The sequence below is a fragment of the Rutilus rutilus genome, assembly GCF_951802725.1.
Source record: "Rutilus rutilus genome assembly, chromosome: 14".
Taxonomy (NCBI): domain Eukaryota; kingdom Metazoa; phylum Chordata; class Actinopteri; order Cypriniformes; family Leuciscidae; genus Rutilus; species Rutilus rutilus.
In genome coordinates, this window is record NC_140219.1 from 19,177,045 (window position 1) to 19,195,363 (window position 18,319).

Here is an 18,319-nt window from a genome sequence, read left to right on the forward strand (position 1 = left end):
TAAGAGCTTTTGTCTCTATTAAGTCTGATTAAGATTGTATTAGTTTATCACAGAATTGACTTTGTTTCTCTTGTTCTCTCAGAGATGTGAATGTGCAGGTCTGTTTAAGGCCTGCTGATTAATTGCACTCCACGAGTCACGTCCAGCTGAGCCTCAGAGTGTCAGCGCTCAGACTCGTCGCACAGAGCCGCACAGCCTCTGCAGATAATAGATGGAAAAAGCAAGAGAAAATAAACACAAGTTGTAAGAAATGAGCTCAAGAAATGCTTCAGGGAAAGTGATAGATTCATTCAGTGTGCTTGCTTCTTTGTTTAGCAGCTCTTCACCTTTATAATATTGTCATCAGGATTTATTTTTCATAACAAATGTTTTGGGGTTTCTTTTTTTTTGTCTTTTAAACGTGGACACAACTTTATTTATTCATGTGGCTTCTCCACATTTAAACGGCTGCTGTCTCACGACGGTGCACTTTTTTTTTGCTAAATTCCAGTTCAGCTGTTCACGTGGCACATACAAATTCATTATAATTTCAGCTTAAGCGTTTTGTAGAAGGATCTGATTAGTTATGGAGTCAGTGCAGAGCGTTTTGAGAAAGGAAACATCTCGCATATCTTCGTACTAATTAAAACCCCGTGTCTGAACCGTGAGCGGAGCTCAGGAATGTGACCCAAGACGGGCTGATGGTGCAGCAACTCTCGAGTGCTTTTAATGCGACCTCAGGATATTTGTTGTTTCTCCGCTCCAAAGGAATAAACATCACCACTGTGTAGTGTTTAACACTATATTCCTTGTGCAAGAACTCGAGCTCCCGCTGAGAAGCATTCCTACTGTGTAACACTCGTTGATAGCAAATCCTTCTCAAGATGTTTGATTAAAAACGTTTACCAGACTTTATAATACAAATCAAGTGCAAACATATTCGTACTGCCTTGGGCGATTGAAGGATGATGGAGCTCACTGCGGACTGGCATAACACTTGTGGCTTTTGTTTAATGAGGTTTTTATGTTGTACGTTCCTGTTTTGTGGTAAATAAACCTGTACATGTACATAAGTAATGACTAGTTATCAAATATCTAATTTAAGTGCACCCTCGATAATTTTGGATGTCTGCTTGAATCGTTGCGCTACGATATTGCATAATATAACAGAGGATTACTGTAACTCTAACTTGCACACTTTTTGCATGTTTCTGGTGTCTGTTCCCTGGAGTTTGAAGAAACATGTTTCAGTAACTAAACTTGAATGATACAATGTTCTCTAATTCCCAAAGTCCCCTCAGGGTTGTACTGTGCTATCAAGTCCTGATGTTTTCTTTTGTATACAGTTACTGTTCGTTTACTTCTCACCATCCATTAATGGAGTAAATAACCACACTAAATTTGGTTGTCTCTTTGAAAATGCATAAATATATATTTAAAACTCTTCTAAGTATTATGTAAATCAGTATTAGGCTGTCTAGCCATACTTGTGATTGTGAATAAGAACTAGGGCAGCAGGTTGGTGTACCGTATAGTGTGGTACAGCTCTATACTAAAAGATGAAATGCTGTTCCACACTCACAGGCCTGGTGTAACTAACTACACAGCAAGTTACAAATTGTAAAGTGACGCGAGTAGGGAAAAGGAATGTGGACTGAGGGCGCAAGCAAAGTCAAGAGGGCTTTTTAGTTACGAGGATGCTGTGCGGTTGAACAGGGATGTTGAGCATGTCGCCTCTTGTGATTTTTACATTTGCTGCTGGAGGATTCAGGGAAGTTTAAGTGAAGAATGCACTAGACTTTACCTGAAGGATTTGGCATTCGACCATTGAGCTTTCGACTGTTGATTTAAATGTCCAGACGGTTGTAATGAATGATTGGTCTCTATATGCTTGAAAAGTTCATGTAAATTGTTGAGGAGTTTCCTTTAAAATATTATTCACAGACTATTTTTACCATTCAACGGCCACAGCTGGTCAAGTACATTTCCTTATTTGTATCATTCCATCTGTGTTTAGGAATACTGTAGTCCCTCAATGGGTGTTTAATGTTTCTTCTGTTGTTTTATATGCATCCACTTTGTTGTTTTTAATCTTTTGTTGTATAAGATTGCTTTTTTGACTCAGGCTCTTAGACGTCAGTGGAAAAGTGTTTGCAGAGGTTATGTGACACGCTTGGCATGAGACTCGTGTACGTGTTCAGTGCAATTCAGAAATGGGTTTGATATCATCGTGACCCCTTGGTTCGGCCTTTAATATGTACTCTTAACTCTTTAAATTTCCAAAATTGCTTCAAGTTGTGGTGTATCTGCTGAAGACCCGATCATTGAGGCATGCGTGTACGTGTTAGTTGCATTTGCTTTTGTAATATGCTATAGCACAGCCACTTTCAGACGAGTTCACTCCAATGCAGATGTTGTTTTCCACTAACAGGACCTTTCGAGCCCTTTGTGCTGTATACATCAGAACTGAAACTGTTCTTTAAATGTCAATTGTACTCAATACAGGGGTAGAATAGGACGGTGCCTTAGATGCAGAATGGGCTGTATTTTATTTTCATGTATTAATATCTTAACGCGTCACGTGAGCTTACCTCGGCCATGACAATCATTCTACTCGACCAGGGTCATGAATAGGATCTGCTTTTATTCGAGCAGTTTCTTGTCTTGAAATAGCCCTGACCACAAATTATATTTGTAAATATATCTAAAGTGTACTGGAAAAAGTATAAATTGTTAAAATAAAGTTTTGGAAGATAAAAGAAAATGTTCTTTGGAGTCATTTATTGTTTCATGCTCAATACATCTCAAATGTAATGTTCATTACAGTTTCTTTTTTTTTATTTGTTAGATTTTTTTTTTTTTTTCATTCTTACAGTTGTTAATAAAAACATTTTTTCCACAAAGCAAAATGAATTTACTGAATTATTTCAACACATTAAATCTTACAGCAATGTAGGCATGTTGTATTCCTATTGTGACGTCACACTGTTTTACCATAGCTTTGCAATAACTGAAGCTTATTAAAATGCACTGTTAGGTTTGCAAATCCAGCGATTACATTTATGATTGCAGTTACATGTTTTGCATAATAAAAGCCCTTCACATAGCACTCGCTATTTGTGCCAAGAACTTTATAAAAATGATATCAAACTTCCAGTGATTTATCAGCACAAACACCATCACTGGTTTCTCTTTAGTTGAGCACTCAAAGCTTTGTTTGTTTTGACACATCTATTTAATCAATCCTAATTGCTTTTGTTAATCAGCCTCATCACATCCCATCAGCCCTCACAGCTTTTTGGCACAGTCAGAGCAGTAGATGTCCTCTCCTTTGATGACAAAACGCTTGTGGGCCATGGAGAGTGAGCATTTTTTGCAGTTAAAGCAATATTCATGCCAGGATTTGTTCTCGTAGTTCACCACATTGGTCCCTCTGCCAAACCCTGCGATGCAGAAAGACAACTCTTTCCATTTAAATTGCAATTATTAGTGTGCTTTCTATTCTTCTGAATAAATATATTGTACTCATTTAAAAGTGAGTGTGTACGTTTACTGCAATTGTGGGGAAAAAGAATGATAATTTAATATCGGGACAGATGCGTGTGTGTTTGCACATTTATACCTGTAATAGGATTCTGGCATCCAGAGCACTTTTTGGCCACATCAGCCTTATAGCAGTCCACGCAGTAGAACTGATCTTCGTGGGCCGTGAAACGAGCTCCAGCCAGTGGCTTCTTGCACGTGTGACACACAAAGCACTCCGAGTGCCATGGCTGGTCCTGATAGGTGATCCCACCACTGGTAATGGCCTGATTCATAAGAGTTTAGACAGAAGAACAGAGGATTCAGAACATGCCTGATAGGAGAACTCTTATGTCTGGTCTTCTAATTTAATTATGCAGTTAGGCCCTGTCCCAAATGGAACCCCAAGTGCTCGCAATCTTCCACCAAGGTCACACTTCCGTGACATAATGCCACTTTGACTGTCGGGTAGAAGTTTGCTGTGGAGCTTGCGGGCTTGCTGGCTTGGCAAAAGCGCACAAAACCGAAACTGAAACCTAAAATGACAAATGGGATTGGACTTGGTGCATGAGGCAGCCATTGTGAAGTCCGCAAGTGCACATGAAGCGTGTCATTTGGGACAAGGCCTTAGTGTGTGAGATTTTTCAGTGACTGCAGTTGCATCATTACACCAGGTGGCGACAACTGACTGTCTTTATGAGTTAATGAAGGATTCAACCAATTTCTTCTAAAACAATTAACTTTGCACTGACTTTATTTACTAAAGTAACATGTAGTTCAATGTGCACTACCTTTCAAAAGTTTAGGAAACATTTTTTTTATAAGAAATTAATACTTCTATTTAAAAAGGATGCATGAAATTGATCAAAAGTGATAATAAAGTAATTTATAATGTTACAAAAGTTGCTATTTCAAATAAATGCTGTTCTCTTCAAAGAATCCTGAATGATTTCTGAAAGACCATGTGACACTGGAGAAATGGCTGCTGAAAATATAGTTTTGCAATCACAGGAATAAGTTTGAATAAAACAAATAGAAAACGGTTATTTAATATTGTAATACTATTTCACAACAGTATGGTTTGACTGTATGTTTTGATTAAATAAATGCAGCCTTGGTGAGCATAATCTTACTGACTCGAACTTAAGTGTGTTCATTCATTTGTTTGATAAGCACACATATAATGGTTCATTTTGTAATAATGACTGTCTAGCTGTACGAGTTTAGGTCATGTTTCTGTACCATCTATGAAGCTTTTTGACACTAAAGTTGCTGCCTTCAATTTTTAAGTACAATCAATTTGGATGTTCAAATAATTGTTTCTTAAATTGCATTAAACTGACATAAAAAAAAAAAAACGAATTGAATCTTGAACAACATTAAAAAGAGTTGAAAACTGATTATTTTTTTGATGATTATTTAAAGCAATTTAAAAACATGTTGTCGTAACCCATTGACCATATATTTTTTTATACAATCCTAACTGACCTCTTTGCACCGGAAACAGTGCTTGGCGAACTTCTTCTCATGGCAGGAAGTGCAGTACATATCATCACCCTTGGTCAGGAAGCTCTGGCTGCAGATAGGCTGCTTGCACTCAAAGCAGGTGAAACACTCTTCATGCCAGACTTTATGCTTGTATTCCACATTCTTAGATCCTAAAAGTGCAACACAAACACTTGGCTATCATTTACAAGACGTGTGGCAGAGATATTTTGTGTCGACAAAGGGTGTTATGTGCTGTTACAATTGTACACACACACCTGGCGTAATCACTTTGTAGCAGCCCTGGCAGCGAGGCGATCCGTCACGGTCTCCACACTTCCCACACATGATCTTGCCATCGTCCTTGGCAGCAAATGGCTCATTGGCCAGCGGCTTGTAGCACTTGGCACAGCGGAAGCAGCCCTCGTGCCAGTGGCGGTTCTTATGGTTCAGCTCCTGGATAGAGAGCACTGTGAGCACTGCACAATGTAAAATGCACTTTAAAGGACTTTATTTCACCCCCACCTTTGCATCAGCGCCTATAGGTTTGCGACACTCAGCGCAAGTGTTGGCGCACAGCTTGTCGAAGCAGCGCAGACACACGTGCTTGTCATCTTTGTTGGCGTACTTCTTTCCCTGTAGGTTTTCTCTGCAGTAGAAGCAGTCAAAACGCTCAGTCATTGTGGAGCTCAGATAGCTGCGAGGACCTGCAGGGACAAAACAAACTATAAAAATGACTGCCAAACTGTTATTTGAATGTGCTATGTGGATTTTAAACAATGAAAACAGATGAACCCTTAAACGCACACCTCGGGTCTTTAGTGACCCGGGACGTCATTCACTACCCTCCTTCTCGTTCATTTTTAAAGTTAGACATCCACCTTTTTTTTTTATAAAAGACTTCCTGTTTTCCCAATAGTAGGGTCTCAAACGACCCGAGGTGTGTAACAGTATAAAGTATTTTTTCTGAACAACAATTATTGAATCTTTGATGACTGAATAAGTGCAATTCACATTTATTCCACAAGGTGTCAATGTCTGATACACAATAGCCCCTTTCACACAGCGCGATGATCCCGGCAAATTGCTTAATTGCTTCTGTGTGAACGCAAACACGACCCGGGATTGATGCCGGCATCGATGCCGGGTTGGGGACCTAGTAACATTGCCGTGTTCAGTCCTGGAACGCGCGCTGTGTGAACAAATGCCGTAATAATGCCGTGTCGTAGTGATGAAGCTGAAGCCGGGATCGTTCGCCAGCTGTGAAACGGTACGTAGCCTAATGCGCAAGTTTATGATCGAATCAGAGCAAAAAATGCACAAGTGTGGTTTCTCGAGAGAGAAATCACAGCTCATAAGCAAACTTAAGACGCTGCTGAGACATTACAAGTCACATCGATGTCACGTGTCTTTACGGGATTTTTACGGGTTGTGTGTGAACGCACTCTCTGATTCCGGAAAATCACTGGCAGTGTGAATGAACCAAAATCAAACGAACCCGGGTCAAATCCCGGGTCACTTTATCCGTGTATTTTCCGGAATCTCTGTGTGAAAGGGGCTAATGATGAAGTGACGTTTCACTCATAGTTACCGCAGGCAGAAAACAAAAGAATAGGAAGTATCATCAGCAAAACTTGAAATGGCTCAGAGATTTACTGCAGAGCAAGTACTGAACGCAATCAAATATTAGTGTCACTGTCACTGGACGGTGGATCTGGTGAAGAAGCTGTCGGCGATCAAAATATAGATTTTGAAGATGTTGAAAATTATAGTTTTGAGAATATGTTTGAGATTGTGAATATGAGCCAGATACTGAATGTACTGGGAAATGAGCTCTGACGAGAACAGTGATGATGGTATAAAACGTCTGCTCAAACTAAGCTACAGAACATGCTATATTACTCTAATTTCAGGAGTTTTATTATCACATTTAGAGATCCATTCATGATAGATATAGATCCAGGTATGTAATAATGATTGGTGAAACATTCATGTATTTAAGGGTTAAAAAGGTCAAAACTTTTTTTAATCTTTTTTTTTTTTACTTCTAAACAGTTTGAATGATCATTTTATCACCAATTTGCTAAATCTAAATTCCTAGTTTATTACTATTATGACCTACATAGGCCTATATTTCATATATTATATTTTGTCAAAATGCAGTAAAGAAATGAAGTTTTATTAACTAAGTTCGGGAGGAGCACGTTCAGATAATTAACACGAGTGGATAGCACTCAGCAATCAATGATAAAAGGGTATATATAGACTCAGCAGTCTTACCTCGATCCATTGACAGTTTGCAGCATCCCCCCACCACCCCTTCTCCACACTTCTAGTTCTAAACACTTACATGCGGGGGGAGTACTCTGGGTTCGGGCTGAATTCCGAGCTGGGAGCCCTCCCTCCGGACAGCACGCCAAATACGCATTAAATCTTACTCCCTCAAAATTATATGTAAGTGTGAACTCGTGAAATTGCCAGAAACCCAGACACACAAGACTTTCATTTATCAGTAAATGATTTCTGGGAAAATACTTTTTAATGGTACATCTATTTATAAATGAATCTCAATCTTTGTTGGATGTTTTAACTCTTACACATGCCACAATTGTGTTTGCTTTTTTGCTGGACTGTTGTTTTTCTATAAGCCCCATTGGAGATGTTAGTCTTCACCTCTCCATTCCAATCCCACACACAGTAGACCTCTCTCTGCCTGTTTACCTGTGACGAGCCCATCGTCTAAGTATGTACAGTCTCTCTGCCTGAATTTGAGACATTTGTCACATTGTGAAGACTCACTGTCAGCCTACCTGACAGTCCATCAGTACTGTTCTGTATTCTGCTTTACTCCCTTTGACTATTGCACCACTACTAATATTGCTTGAAATTTGTCATTTTCACCAAAGAAAATGTGCATGACTTTCAGAAAAACTTGACAAGTTTGACAATTGTCTAGTGTTGGACATTGTTAATAGAAAAATTATATAAACTACAAAGAGTGTGAGATGTTTTTTAAAATATATATTTTTCTAAAGGTGCACTTTTAAAATATTGCCAGGATTTCACAAAATTGTGCAGTAACTTATTTCAGTAAAAACTGCATTATCATGATAAGTGTTTTCCACATGCAACTTGGGCTCCTCAAAAGCTCCTCATTTAGTATTCAAAACTGATTGTTCAAAAATGAAACGATTGATTAATGACAGACGCGAGATCTGATCTGACATGTGCCGAGTGGAGGGAGCTCTAATGTAAGAAATCTGTTGATTCACTCACTGTAGGCTATTCATCTTGCGAGGAAGTCAAAAAGTTGAGTGTATGTTGTATCAGTGCAAATTTTCCTCATGTTTCCAGTTGTTTTCACTACAGAAGCCAGGGATTCGAGGGAGAACTTTAGGCTATGCAAACGGCTCTGTAGCCTAGGCCTATATATTTGTGGATTAAATGGCAGATATAATGTGTTTTTTTGTGAGCTTACAGAAATTGTGAGGATTGTTGTTACTGATAAACTATATTGACAACTGAATGGATCAAATTTGTGGTCTCAGTCCCCCACTATTTCACACATACTTTACTCACATAATCAAACCTGTGGTGAGAACTGACCCATACTAAAGCAGGGTTTTATATTTGTTCAACATTCATAATGTTTTTTATAGTGTTCCGGTGAACATGCATGTCTCCTGATCAATGCAATACATCAAGTCACCACAAGGGGCCAGTATAATAACAAGAATCTGTGTGGGACTGATTTGAGGGTGCACTTAAAGGGATAGTTCACCCAAAAATGAAAATTAGCCCATGATTTACTCACCCTGAAGCCATCCTAGGTGTATATGACATTCTTCTTTCAGACGAATACAATCAGAGTTATATTAAAAAATGTCCTGGCTCTTCCAAGCTTGGTAATGGGAGTGAATGGCTGCATGTCTTTGGAAGTCCATCAAAGCGCATCTATGCATGATTAAAGTGCTCCATGCATCTCCAGGGTTTAATAAAGGCCTTCTGAAGTGAAGCGATGCGTTTGTGTAAGAAAAATATTTAAAACTTTATCAACTAAAATAACTAGCCTACTGCATTTTGATTTACATCAAAAGAGCAATCCTTGAACTTGACACAATTTTCATTTTTGGGTGAACTATCCCTTTAAGGCTTCTATGTATATGGACATGGGTCTCGAGTAGCCTATTTTCCGATTACAGATTATTATGTTTTCAGTACATCTAAATACTCTTGGAATAATGAATAGGACACGTGGACAGCTCTTCAATAACAGGCCATAAAAAGTGTTACACTTAGCATAGATCAGATTCAGCATGTCTATAGCCTTCTGCCCTGTATTGATATTTGCTTTATCCCTTGGGCCGTAAAATAGTGTTGGGATAAATGTTTTGTTTGCACCTCAGCATCTGTTGTAAACACAGCCTAGCAACCGCATGCCAAACAACTTAGGAAAGTCCGCTTGAAAAGACATATGCCAAATCACCCCACAGATGTGGCCACTAACACTTCCAGCCAGAGCTGCATTTTCTGGACGTTGACAAGTAAAACAAGTATTTTTAGAAGTACTGACTCATTCTTCCCAGTGGGGTTTGTCTCTGTCAACATCATATTGTTAGCCTTTAAGCAAATAGCTGTGTCTATGGTTACATTCATTAAATGAAATAATCCGTTTTTAGTGTACCAAGGAGATAAAATAATCTATGTGAAACTTCCAACAAAATTTACCATATTTGTGAAAAATCCAGAGCCAAATATATCTAGGGTCTAAGTCTTTTTAGTAGTGTCCTTTTCCTGAATTCTCCCCTCAGACGTATACATTAGTAGTGTTGTGGCTTCTGTGAACTGAAACATCCTTCTGACCTGAGCAGTATGCTCAATCCCTAAGCCTTTTGGGATACCGTCCATCAGCTGTTCATTTTTAGCTAGCTCTGTCAGAGTGTTATCAAATGGGCCGCTTTGTCCCAAAGCGAAGAGCAAATGCTGCTTTGAAAGGTCAACACAAGATCAAATTCAGACGGCAGTAACCAAAGAGAGCATGTCCACATTAAAACAAACATTGATTGAGGCACCTAAATTTGACACTAACAAATGTAGTCAAAAAAAGTCATAAGAAAAGATTGTCTACCGCTCTGTTAACTTAAATCAGAGAATTAGCTTGACTATCTTGACTGAAGTGGTCTAGAGTAAGATCACGTTCAGTAACATAGAGGTACACTGAGCTCACCATCATAACTACACAGATAAAGAAATACTTCCCTTTGATACATTGGGTTATACTGGGCTAGCTAGTATTATGTGATTTGCAGGGGACTCCAGCAAGACCCCTATATGCCCGCTGTCCTGGGGCCCTGTCAAAGCTTCAGAAAAGGTGATTTCCTATCAAAATTTGTGCTGCGTACACTTCAGTACCATCTGCTTAACCCTATTAAGATTAATATTGATCTATACTGGAAATATAAGGCAAACTTTACAGAAAACTCCAAAAGCCATGCAAAACTAATGCCGCCAGATCAAAACATATACATGACCGGTATACATTCATATACATATACATTCTTGGTGAAGTCTCTTATGTGCACCAAGGCTGCATTTATTTGATCAAATACAGTAATACTGTAATACTGAGAAATAATATTACAATTTAAAATGTTCTGTTTTACTATATTTTAAAATGTAATTCATTCCTGTGATTTTACTCCAGTCTTCAGTGTCGCATGATCCTTTAGATATCATTGTAATATGCGTATTAGCTGCTTTAGAAACATTTCTTATTATTATCGATGTTTAAAAAATTCTTAACCGAAACTTTTGAATAGTTGCGTGAGCTCATCTATAAATCATATCCAGCAACCAAAAAGTCCCATAATAAGAAAACCAATGAGGAGAATCCACAGGCCGGTCCACCAAAAGTTTTTCATCACTGCCTGGACATCACACACTGCATCTTTACCTGAGTGCCTGTGGAAAGTCATGTCTGCTTTGGGATATTCAGGAAAGCCTTGAGGAAATGAAAGAGATGGAAGGATGGATGGAGAGACCCAAACAGCCAAAGAGTTACAGGAGAACTCTACTCTTCTCTTTTAGTTATTTGTCATATATACGACCCCAACTGCCCCTTAAAGCCTACACCCTGCCCCCCTGTTGCCCGCCACACCCATGGCCTGTCCTCCCAAATCACAAGCATCAGCTGCCCTCTCCATGTTAGGTTATGCTGCAAAAGATAAGTGAAGGGGAGGGAGCCAGAGAGAGGGAACTGAATTCATCTGAATTCCTTGCTTGTGACATCAGTGAGAAGAATAAAGGCATTTTCACAGCTTTCCATTGGGATCTGGTGCATCGCGTGTATCTTGCGGTTTTGCGCTCGTTCTGAAACAAATCGGTTTAAGACCAGTGCAGTAATCAGAAGGCTAAACTTAATGAGTTCTCCAACAACAACTGTATTAGTGCTTATGTTGTGAAGTAAACTTCTTATTGCATTTGGCTTGTCTTTTTAAACAAAACTGGGAAAAGTGGACATTAAAAGATTCATTGCTGCGTTTCAAGAGTTTCTGGATGACCCTATCACACGAAAGAGTCACTGTCCTCGGATGCCTTTGATTCTCAATTTGACCCTCAAAAATAAACGTGGACTTTTGACCATCTCAGCTAGATGGTATGTTTGTATTAAAACTGAGCTCTGTTCTCATTTATCAACTTATTTCTGAAAGTTCTGGGGTTTGCTGGTTGTGATGTATGAAGAAAACTATGCTTCATTTGGATCCAGCCAACATTCCCGTAGTAACTCATGAATATGTATGACATAATACAAAAACATACTAATGATTACAGACACTTCATTTTGCAGAGTTGAGCAAAGGCTACAAGATCAAATGATTTCCATGAAAGGACTGAAGTCCGAAGCAGTCTGAACTCATCCACAAACATCTCAACTGGAAGATCAACACTGCATGACTTCTAGACATTACTAAAGGTTTTTTTTTTTTTTAACAGACTTCATTGTTCCACTTAAAACATCTCAGAAAAGTAGTCATCTTTGAGAAAAGTGACTAGTATAATTGTTTTTCTTCCTGATGCCTTCTTTTTTTTTTTTCACCAATTTTTTTTTTGTGGGACCACCACTTTATCTTTTATAATATGTATGATGGTGTAGAGAAAATGTATTTTTGTGTCAAAAAAAAAAAAAAACCTTGACTCATTGGTGGTCAGAATTGACAATGGAAACAGATCCACCTGTCCTTTACTAAGAGCCTGCCTTGTGGGAGGCCTGAAATAGCCCTGCTTAAACAACCTGGCATCATACGCTAACACAACCCCCTCTCATCTCTTATCTAAACCCTGCTAGAGAGCAGATCACAGCTGAAGGCCTGCCACAGGAATCTGCAGACTGTTGGCAGGCCCTACGATCTGAAGAATAGTACTAGTTAAGTTACTAGTCGATGTACGTGTGATTGATCCAAGAATGGGTCAGTGTCGATGTAAAGACATAGTTGCACAAACATTTGCAGTAAAAACTTCTGGTCATCTGGATTGAAGCACCAACTATGATCCATTCATTGAAGAATGTGAGCTATAATAGGAAGTCTGCGGTAGACTGGAAAACAACAGCACTATTATGGCTCATAAAAGTGAATGGACCAGTTTTCCTAAACATGTAAGCAATTAAATTAATCTCCCACCAGAGATCTTGTGCTATTCAGTTTACTTGGATTCAGTAATCTATCAAATCTATTCCATTAGGAATTAAAAGCAACCTAAATGGGCAGCTCCGCTCTCAGATTTTCCAGGAATATTTCTTAAAAGCCTCACAGTTACCAAGATAAATCCACTCAATTTATCAAAATACTATTAACAGACTAGTGACTCATCTGATGACCGTGCAGGCGTACACAGTTAGGGAACATGACAACGCGTGCGGTCAGCGATGTGAAGGTCAGCATACCAGTGTTTTCCATCTCATTGACCAACAACATGTACACTGCCCTTAGTAAAGCTCATTGGAAGATTTTCAACTCTTATTACGTGTTAATACATGCAATTTTTGACTGTTGACAGACAAGTCCAAGCCTAAACCCTGTTTCAGGTCACAATGTTTTTTCCACTTCACCCTGCGGTTCTGGAGAAGACATCCACTTCACTCAGTGAACTTATGAGTTACCATAAGAAACCATTGTTATTGAGAATGTTGAGATAGACAGAGATTTCCACATTCATGGCTCTGTGATGAGGAGTTGTGACTCAGACCTGTAACCGGCATAGAATTTGACCATGTTTACTGATCATAAAAATTCTGATTAACAGCAGAATTGCTCATTATGTGTCATGTAAATGTATAGGGGAGCGCGGGGCACAACCTAACGCAGGGTTAAATGTAACACGGACCTTTTACATAGTTAGTCAGGGTCAAGCAGGTTGTGTTTCCGCTCTTTTTGATCCATAATAGAAGGATGATTGGATGAGGGATGGATGTATGGATATCTGTCTATACAGATGTACAAACAATATCAAACTATACAGATAAAATAGTACTGAATTATGTGTGTTACAACTAACCCCTCTGTCTGTTTCAATTAACCCTGCATATGGGGTAAGTTGTTGTAACATTTGCACTTCTGTCACTTTCAGTACAACTGTACGAAAATGGTAGGTCCTAGAAAACAACTTTTAAGTGTTCATTTGTAGCAGAGATATGTATGTTGCTTGTGTAAAAAAAAGATTAATGTACTTTAATTATTTTTTAAATAATTGAGCCAAAATCAAAATGTGTTAGGTTGTGCCCTGCGCTCCCCTAAACCTGACTGCCATGGTTTCCTAAAATCTAAATAAAGGCTGGAATACACTACACAATATATATTTTTTAAATATCATATCTTCTGATATCCTGGATTAAATCATATAGTCTGAAGCTGAAAAATCAGAGTCCGACTGCCAAAAACTGGCTCTGACACGTTCCTTTGACTCCTCTCTACTCGACAAAAGTATTGTAATGTATTCCAGTCTTAAGACAGCTGAAATACATTACATCTCATTAAACATCATTTTGTGTGATGTAAACACTTTATCCAGAATATGACCTGTTCATACCCGCACGTCTAAACAAAAGAGCCAAGTAAAGTAGCCTATCAAAGAATCAGATTTTTTTAAATAACATTAAAAATGAACATGCATATTGAAGAAAATGTGAAAGCACTATAAGAGACAATAAGAATTGATAAGTTGAATTGATTTAAGGCGAGACACAGCAGGCAAAAACATCGTTTTTTTTTTACTGGTCAATTTTGAGATTTTTGGATATTTGTCTTCAATAACATGTCTTCTTTCAGACTTGTGGTGAAAAAAAGTCCGAAATACACATTTAGGTCTTTATTTTATTACACTTTGTCTGTTTGCGTCTGTAGATTTCTCATAAATTCAACAAAAGTTTGCTTCTTAATCAACATGCTGGTCCGCGATCTCTGCCGTCAGCCTGTCATCAGAAGCACCGTTAGGAAGCTCTCTCTCTCCTGTACAATCCTGTCGAATCCAAATATGGTCACTTCCTTTTTATCAGCAACCAATCGTGAAAGTAAAAGGGCTGAATGCGCAATCTCATTGGCTGATGATAAATTTTTAAAGCCCGTTTTCTCAATATGACTTTTCTCTCATGCTCCAAGTCCGAAATCTCCACTTCAGTAGCACCTATATACACCAAACTTTCCAGTCTTGTACCTAGTTATATTATGAAGACATTTACAGAGGGATTTGTAAATATATTATTCCTAGCCTGATTTATATAACATTTTATTCCAAAAAACATGGCGAAAATATTTTTTTTAAGGCTATTGACAGTATTTTCTGATTTACAGGATAACAAAAGTAGATATCCATAAATCCATCTGTAATTTTTTTCCCATCTAATATGTGAACACAATGAAAACATTTTTTTTTAACCTGGCTTTATCCAATACTCAGATTTCGTTTTTTTAAATATATGCAAATTAGCGCATATTTAATTAGATATAGCCTAATTTGCATATTTAAACATTAAATTACAGAAAACTTGTAATACATTTTTTTCTCATCTTAATGTAGGTAATCAACTGGGAAAGTTTCATGGTGATATCTGCTAGTTAAAATGTTTGAGTCTCGCCTTAAAAAAAAACTGAAAAAAGTCTCAAAAGTACACAAGAGTATGGTAATATGCTGATTACTTGTTACTAACCCTAATCTATAGGCCTAATACAATAGCTTGTAATGTAAATCCTAGGCCTTAGAAATCTGAAAATGCATCACATACATAGGCTTCATAATGGTAAATACATGTTCACAGTGGAACTGTCACCAGTCACAACTGGAGAGACGAGGAAGAGCAGTAGCGGCTCAACTGCGCTCTCAGTGGACAGAATGAGGTCACACACTCTCCAGAGCAACACATTTCCTAATTAGGACCTCCAAAGCTGTGTGCTGCTTACAAATGTTGTTTTAGACACATAAACGCCACCCAGTGGATTACAGCAGATGTGTTGAGGCTGAGGCTGTTCAGCTGAAGTGTTTCAGTAACTGATTATATGGTGTGCCAGAACCAAAAAATCTTTGTCCTTATATGGCAGAATTATTTCTAATGACACTAACATTCTGCAAAGGTACTTTACCTCTGATGCTTTCAGGTTAAAAACAAAACATAGGATATAATGTGCATGCAGTGGACAAGTTGTACAGCATATAAATTAGAAATGTTTCCAAATGAAAAAAAGTTGCTGCCTTAAATTTTAAGTTTAATCAACTTGGATGTTTAAGTCATTTCAACTTTATTACATTAAACTGACTTTAAAAAAATGAGTTGAATCTTGTATAACAAAAAAAGTTGAAAATTGCTTATTTTGATGAGTTAAAGCAATGTAAAAAACATCTTAAGTGATAACTTATTGATTATATACATTTTTACAGTGTACTATAATTAAACAATAAATAAACATTTGCAGACACTTAAAGAAAAGTCATTTAATTTAATCATAACCAATATTCAAATATCCTAATGATATAATGCAAATAATCCATTAAGGATAAAATAATCTCCTACTGGATGAAATAAAATTCTGACCAAAATAGACAGAAAAACAGTTGTTGTTTTTTTCCTCTTCCGTATGCAACATCTTATCTGTCTCTAAAGGAATTTGTTCCCAATAAGAATTCCATTAGCATTCCTGGCACTCAAAACTCTCCACATGGGACAAGCTGCATTAAACGTCTCATCCGTTACCCAAATTGGATAATATTTTTACAGTATAAAAGTACAATTATACATGTGGCTCATGGAAAAAGTTTAATTAAGGACAATGCTTACCTTTAGTAACATAAGTCGACCCTTGCAAATACGCTCATTTGCATAACAAAACGATTTATAGATTGAGTAGACAATATAAGATACTATGTTATAACACATAATAACACATCATTCGTAAAAAAAGAAATGTGATGAGAAAAATTCTACATGTGAATTTAGTCTTATGATCACTTACTAAATATCTCTATTAAAGAATCCCTCATAAAGCGATATATGCATATATCTATGGTAATCCCTAGATCACACTTACCCGTATGCACTGAGCAGAGTGGATGGCAGCTGTCTGCAGTGGTGATGAGAGATGGTCTCCTCCTCGTCTGCAGGATCACTGGGCTTAAAAAGATCCACAAGGGGGAGTGGGAAAAAAAAAATCAGGATATGATCCAAATACTTTGAGTTCATATCAACAATGACATCAGACTGGAATTCACTCTTTGTGCTTAACCAACTGTGTACAAAAGCCTACAGAGAAAGTAGACACACTGAAGTGAGTAGTGATAAATAATCATCTGTCCAGAAGAAATATGAACATGTTTGAAGTCTTTCATTTGATATAGCTCAGACTTCTAATGCGTCATTTCAGATGCTTTAATGCTAGAACATATTCTCTACAGTGCATGATTGAATGTATCTGAGTGTGGTTTTATTGTTTATTTTCTTTACTTTATTAAACAACTTCTTTACTCAAAAGCTGTCATAAAAATGTTTGGAGGGTCGAATTCCCCAAAATGTAAGCAACTTACTGAGATATAGCCTTTTGTGACAACTGACCCCCATCTTCCTAGCAATAATTACTAAACAAAATGATTTTGTGGCAGAAGTGAATTCATTGGCTCCGTCACAGATGCCAGGACATAAATAAGCATAAATGTGCTGCCAGGCTCTTCACAGCGTCTGATCTCCATGTCACCGATGTCTTTGGAGGCTCTCCAGGGACCGATGACAGGCTCGAGGTTGTTTAAAGGTGATGATATTTGTGCACTCTGTTAATTCCACAACACTGTACATGTCAATAGTGTCATACAATAATGTTGTTCTGTTGTCAAGGTCTTCCAGCAGTAAAAACTGCATCATCTCTGAAAGCTATCAAATCATCTCAGTGGCCTGTTTTTTTATTTTATTTAGGCATGTAGTCAACTATATAATTACATTATTTTAAAGGCTGAACTGTCAAGACGCAAGACGTGAGCGCAACAGTTATACACGTCTGTCTAGTGCGTGTTTACATGGAAAACAATGGAAAAGTAGCGCGTTGCTTGCTGTGTGTGAACGGCCCCTAAACGTTCAATAGATTTTTGTAGTCGGCGTGAAACAGAAGTTGCCAGTCTTTTCTTCCCTATTGCAACGTAGATCCGAGTTAAACGGCTTCTCGAACAAGAAAAAATGTAGGACAGGACTTGATTTTGTCCATTGGGAATTGATTGGATGGTTGTGGTTTGCTATTGTTGTGATGTCATGTGAGTGACAGGTTGTTCCGCCCACACGCTGGTGAACACAGATAAGAGACGTCATTGCAAGAGGAAGGGAAGTTATTTTGAATAAATATTATGAGGGCACATGAATTTAAAAAAAGATGTGCAATGTGCATATATAAATAGTTTATAATTAGTCCAGCAAAAAAAATGGTGAACTTTATTTTACAACTAAAATAAAGTGTAGTACATTGTAAAAATAGAAACTGACTTTGAAAAATAAACCCACCCTAGAAACATGACCTGGAGTAAAAAAGTGTGATGCCTTGTCCCTATAATTAACATACATGCCTCCATTTAAAGAGTGAAATGTTTAAATTTGGGCTGAGTATGGATTTATTTTCCATCCATTAGCGTTCACTTTACTGTGTCATAATATTTGTATCTGCTGTTAATGTCTGTGGAGATAAAGAACTGATAGTGCTTGTGAAGCAGACGGCCTTTTATCTTTTATTTTGCCTTAAAACAGGCCCAATTTTCCAATATCATTTGACCATTATGTTAGTTTCACCTGTACAGGTCTCCTTTACAACAGAGA

At 37.8% G+C, this 18,319-nt stretch overlaps 2 protein-coding genes across 21 annotated transcripts in view; one reads left to right on the forward strand and one right to left on the reverse strand.

Moving 5' to 3' along the window:
• The window catches only part of map7d3 (MAP7 domain containing 3), a 30,414-nt gene extending 27,671 nt beyond the window's left edge, over window positions 1-2,743 (forward strand). For all 19 annotated transcript variants that reach the window (XM_084430880.1, XM_084430871.1, XM_084430883.1 and 16 more), the window contains one exon: window positions 83-2,743. In XM_084430880.1, the coding sequence (XP_084287006.1) occupies window positions 83-90 (8 nt within the window). In that variant the 3' untranslated portion in view covers window positions 91-2,743. The remainder of the gene's footprint in view (window positions 1-82) is intronic.
• fhl1a (four and a half LIM domains 1a) lies at window positions 2,727-16,820 on the reverse strand. 2 transcript variants are annotated; one of them, XM_084430891.1, is made up of 6 exons: window positions 16,560-16,820; window positions 5,512-5,693; window positions 5,265-5,442; window positions 4,990-5,159; window positions 3,602-3,788; window positions 2,727-3,422 (listed from the first exon to the last, which is right to left on the reverse strand). In XM_084430891.1, exons 2-6 carry the CDS (start codon window positions 5,665-5,667, stop codon window positions 3,268-3,270), a joined length of 846 nt encoding a protein of 281 aa, XP_084287017.1. In that variant the 5' UTR covers window positions 5,668-5,693; window positions 16,560-16,820; the 3' UTR covers window positions 2,727-3,267. The 2 variants fall into 2 exon arrangements, with proteins under 2 accessions (XP_084287017.1, XP_084287016.1); XM_084430890.1 differs by lacking the exon at window positions 16,560-16,820 and adding an exon at window positions 10,940-11,184 and having other exon boundaries at window positions 2,728-3,422.
• Between the last annotated feature and the right edge of the window lie 1,499 nt (window positions 16,821-18,319).